The 4,743-nt window shown below is 31.0% G+C and overlaps 1 protein-coding gene across 1 annotated transcript in view; it reads right to left on the bottom strand.

The window, feature by feature from the left end:
- The window catches only part of LOC110320788 (arylacetamide deacetylase-like 2), a 12,300-nt gene extending 8,864 nt beyond the window's left edge, over nucleotides 1-3,436 (bottom strand). Inside the window, exons 1-2 of the mRNA XM_021196921.1 lie at nucleotides 3,299-3,436; nucleotides 3-134 (exon numbers count right to left, since the gene is read on the bottom strand). Coding sequence (XP_021052580.1) covers nucleotides 3-134; nucleotides 3,299-3,436 — 270 coding nt within the window. The remainder of the gene's footprint in view (nucleotides 1-2; nucleotides 135-3,298) is intronic.
- Nucleotides 3,437-4,743: the final 1,307 nt, after the last annotated feature.

Raw genomic sequence — 4,743 nt, 5'->3', positions numbered from 1 at the left:
ACAGGAATGTCAACAAAGGCAGTATCAGTTACTGTGATGTGTTCATCAGAAAGCGGTTGTGTGTAATCCAGGTTGATTATCATGGAGATAAATTCTTCATATCTCATAACACCTAAGTTTTCAAGACACAAAGCCTATAATAAAACAAAATAAAAAATAATTAAACATTAGATCTGTAATATCAAATAAATGTGAAGATAAAGTTTAGAGAAGAAAACAGGAAAAAAAAAACAGCAAAGAGAAGCCAAACAGAAATAAAGAATTTGTAAAATTAAATCCAAATAATATTATGACCATTTTTTTTCAATGACCCTTCCGCCTTTGAAAATCTCAGGTGTTTTAGATTAAATGTTATTTAGAAAAGCATTTTTACTTACATTTTTAAAGACTTTTTGTATTTATTGCTTAATTATAAATCTTTCAAAAATTCAATGTCTTATAATCCCTCTATGTATGTNGTCATATGTTCCTTCTAAAATTACATTATTTATCTCAATTTTAAATATTAGGATATAACCACATTATATGTAATGTGAACTTGTTTTTGTTTGTTTGTTTTTTATTTTGTTTTTTATTCTACCCATTTCTCTAAAATCCTTCTTTGATTTTACTGCAGAAATCTTACCAGCCTATCTAGAAAGTGGGCAATTTATTCAAGGAATATTTCTTTAAACTTCTGGAGCCAACAGTACTTGAATAGCTTTTATAACTGCATGTATTACAAGGTAAGGCACATATAGCTATTCTCTATATTTTGACGAAAGAAATACACTGAGAAAATTGCAGCCATACCTGTCAGATTTATTGACACACATAAGCACTGTCCACAGAGTCTGAAGCAGCATGCTTGTACCATATCCTCTGAGCTTATATAAAAGCTTGTAGTTTACTTTTAATTTATGGGTTTCAAGACTGTGCAACTGAGTAGATCTCTGACTCTTGCTCTTTCTCTTTGGCTCTTTTTTCCTCTGTTGATTGGTCTTATCCAACTTTGATGTGATGGGTTTTTTTTTTGTCTTATATTTATTTTGTTATATATATTTTTAAATGAATGAATTAAAGCCTACCAACTATGGTAAAGGTTAGTGACTGAAATACCACTTAAGCCTACGGGCCTAAAGAGTAAGTTTTCTCCATATATCAACTACCTCAGCACAAAGCTCAATTTGCGGAGTATTTGACCAACACACAATGTCTTTTTTCCATTTAGTGTGCTTTTATATGGTTACGCTTTAGTGGAGTTTTTGTTCTGTTTCAGTTTTACATTTGGTTGTTATTAAATTTTTTTCTAGGTTTTTAGGGGGTTGTTGTTGTATTCTGTTTTGAGTTTGTTTCATAAAAAGAAATTATTTTGTGTATAGGGAGGAGGAGAAAATATAGAAGGAGTTGAAGGAAGGGAATATATTATCAAAATATGTTTGAATTTAAAAATTGTTTTATATAAATAATAAAGTTTAATAAAAACTGGAAAGCTACTGATCAATGTACACTGACATTATTGTGCACAAACCCATTCAAAGATAATACCAGTAATAAAGTTATTGCTGAATTCTAGTAAGTATAAATAAATGAATATTTTTGGTGTATATAGAAAAGTGTAGTTCATGCTAACATTCAATAAATATTGCCTAAGTATTCTTTAATTACTTATTCTAGAGGTGCAAATAAGATGTCTCAATAGATAGGGTTACCTGTCTCCAACCAGGAACTGGTTGATTAATTTTGAAATGTAACAAAAGTTCATAAGTATTTTCTAACTAATTAAATATAAAAAAGATATGACCTGTTAATATGAATGCATGAGATATCAATATATTCAGATAATTTTCATTCAATGAATATACTATTGAAAATTATACTTTTAGGAAATTGTCTTATTTAGTTTATGTCAATGTTTTCTGCATTTAAAATGATATTTAAGCATTTTAAGACTATAATGAAAACTATCTATGTAGAGATTATCACATGTTCTTAATAAATGCCTGATCATTATTATACAGAACAATCTACACAAATGTTAAATTAGTTTCCTCACTTTTATGTTAATGGGTACAGTGAGAGTCAAGGAAGTTTCTCATGATTATGTGTGGATATTTTACAAAACACTTTCAAAACAACATATGATTACAAAATAATGCACTGATTTTATACAAGGCGATATAATAAAGAACTTTATCTTTTTAACTTTCATACAATAAAAAGCAAGAATATTTATTGTCTTTGCAGTCTAAATTGTAGGACGCAGTGCTAAGATTATCAAAGATTTCCAAATTTGCTATGATAAACTGTTAATAACATGTTCCTTTTGACTATAATCCTTGCAGAGGTACAGGATAATAATTCATAATGTCAAATACGTAAAGTGTGTAATGTAATGATATATACATGATTATTAGAAATATGTGAAGCTGGCAAAGTAACAGCATCATATTGGAATGAGATGTTCTGATAGGTAATGTTGTGATATTGATGAAAGCATGAATATTTCTCATTAAATACACATGAAATAACCACAGAAGAACTGACTTGGGCTGGCTCCTGTATTCACTCATTGATCAAGTAATCAGAACATTTGAAAACGAGAACTCTGGGTGAAAGACACAGAGATTCAGAAATGTATGAAGAACTTTAGTTTTAGTTGTCGTAGAACTGTGCATCTTTTAAACCTCGGACTGCTGTAACTTCTGATCATCTATTAATTCTGCTAGGTTAGATTTTTAGCCTAAAACTGTTAGAGCTGTCAAAATGTACCCACTTTCTACAAGGTACCCACTTTGCACATAAAAAAAATACAGATAAATAGTGCAGCTTGGGGCTCAAATTTAAGTGGCTACTCTCTCTGTATGCACTCTTATGAATATGTATTTCCTCTCATATAAACTATATAGTTAGAAGACAGTGGATAATGAGAGATCTATACATATGCAAAGAAAGCATATATATTACAGCATCAAAAGTGTCATTTTCTAACTATTCTGGAACAATTACAGCAGTAAATCCACTCTGTATATTCTAAGATAACCCCAGAATTCCAGCAATTTGGAATTGGAGGCAGACAAGAGAAGCCAAAGAACTAACAGAATTTCTAATTTGTTACCAAGCAAGTACTATTACAATAATTCATATCTTTATACAAGATAAAAACATAGTTATGAAACTAGTGTTTTCTTAGAACTTAAGTAAAATGATATTAACATTCTTTTAAAAAATGTTTTCTTTCAGAATTATATCAATAGTATTATAAAAATATTCAAAACCATTCATTCTTAATCATAGAAAAAAATTATGTTCTTCTTACCATAAGGGAGCAAGTTTTAGCAACTGCATCCAAAGCCATTACTTTCCAGGTTTCTTCAATGTTCTCAGGCATGGGTGTATAAATACAAGATAAAAAGCTAAGACAAAGCAGTCCAAAACAGAGAGCTTTGAATCCCATAGTATCCTAAACTCTTCCCAGTGCAGACATTAAAATATTTCCATATACAACTGAATCAAAAGCCACAGAATGAGTACAGACTGGGAACCCTCTCAGGTAAATACAACTATTCACAATGGGAAGCTGATTCTTATTTCAGTCATTTTGAATTAAGCAATGTCATTTCTAACTTGTTCTGCAAATGGAAAGACTAGGAAGTAGATGTTGAAATTCATCAGGTGAGGTACCTATTAAATTAACATATAATTTAAATTTCCCGCAGTGTTTCTTCATTCTGTGATAGTAATGTCAGCATAAAATAGCTTTAGGAAATCAGAATCCAAAAGCAAGCACTGGATAATTTTTGAAGTAATTCTTTGTAGTTTCAATAGTTTTCTAACAGATGCTAATATCACTAAGTATTATTACCTATGTTAACAAATCATGCCTGATGTAGACTAAGCTTTAAAATGAAATATAGGGTGTGTGGAGACTTGTCCAATTTCTATCATGCAGCAAGCTGTAATTTTTAAGCCTGGACAAGAATTACCAGAAAGTTCAGAACAAGTATTTTAGCAGTCTGACTTTTAGAAAGCTGCACTATATGATGATTGAAATTCATGAGTCACCATGGCTTAGTTTAGTTGTTTGGTGTTAGTAAAATATTGTTTCTGGGTGTGCCTGCAAGGGTGTTTCCAGAAGGGAATGATGTTTGTGTTGGTAGTAAGGCTCACTGATGTGTCTGGATATCATCAGATGCACTCATAACATGAGTAGAAGAAACACTTTTTCTCTCTTCTTGAGCAAACCTTGTTGTAGGTCTAATCATATTGATGTTAATCTGCTTCCACCTTCTGTCCTTGTCCTGGGCTTGTCATACATGTATTTAAAAATATGTCCACTCAGTTCTTGGTTTTAACTGCAGTTGCTTTTGAGCATGGTAAAACTCCTAATAATTCGTAGGACCCTATGATTAATTATTTATTCCATTTGAATCTCACCCAATCTCAGAAACATAAATAGATACTCACTTAAACTGCAAGTATTCCTTCCATATTTTCTTCCTTCCCTCTCCTTTCCTACCCATTGGCTAATTGAAAGACAATGTACCTGATGATACTCTATTACTGTTGCCCCTGTGAAGTATATTGTTCCTCTTTTCCTAGAATCCTTGAATAAATAACCTTGGCTTACTTATTCTTCATTTAGCAAATTTCATAAGAGCTCTGTCTTTTCTACCATTGGAGTTTATGCTTCTGTGTTTTGGTCTCTAAATTGTAATAAGGACATATGCTCCACTATGTTGATAGCACCCTTATTTATAATAG

Source organism: Mus pahari, chromosome 4, assembly GCF_900095145.1.
Source record: "Mus pahari chromosome 4, PAHARI_EIJ_v1.1, whole genome shotgun sequence".
Taxonomy (NCBI): domain Eukaryota; kingdom Metazoa; phylum Chordata; class Mammalia; order Rodentia; family Muridae; genus Mus; species Mus pahari.
This window is presented reverse-complemented; position numbering and strand designations above follow the sequence as displayed.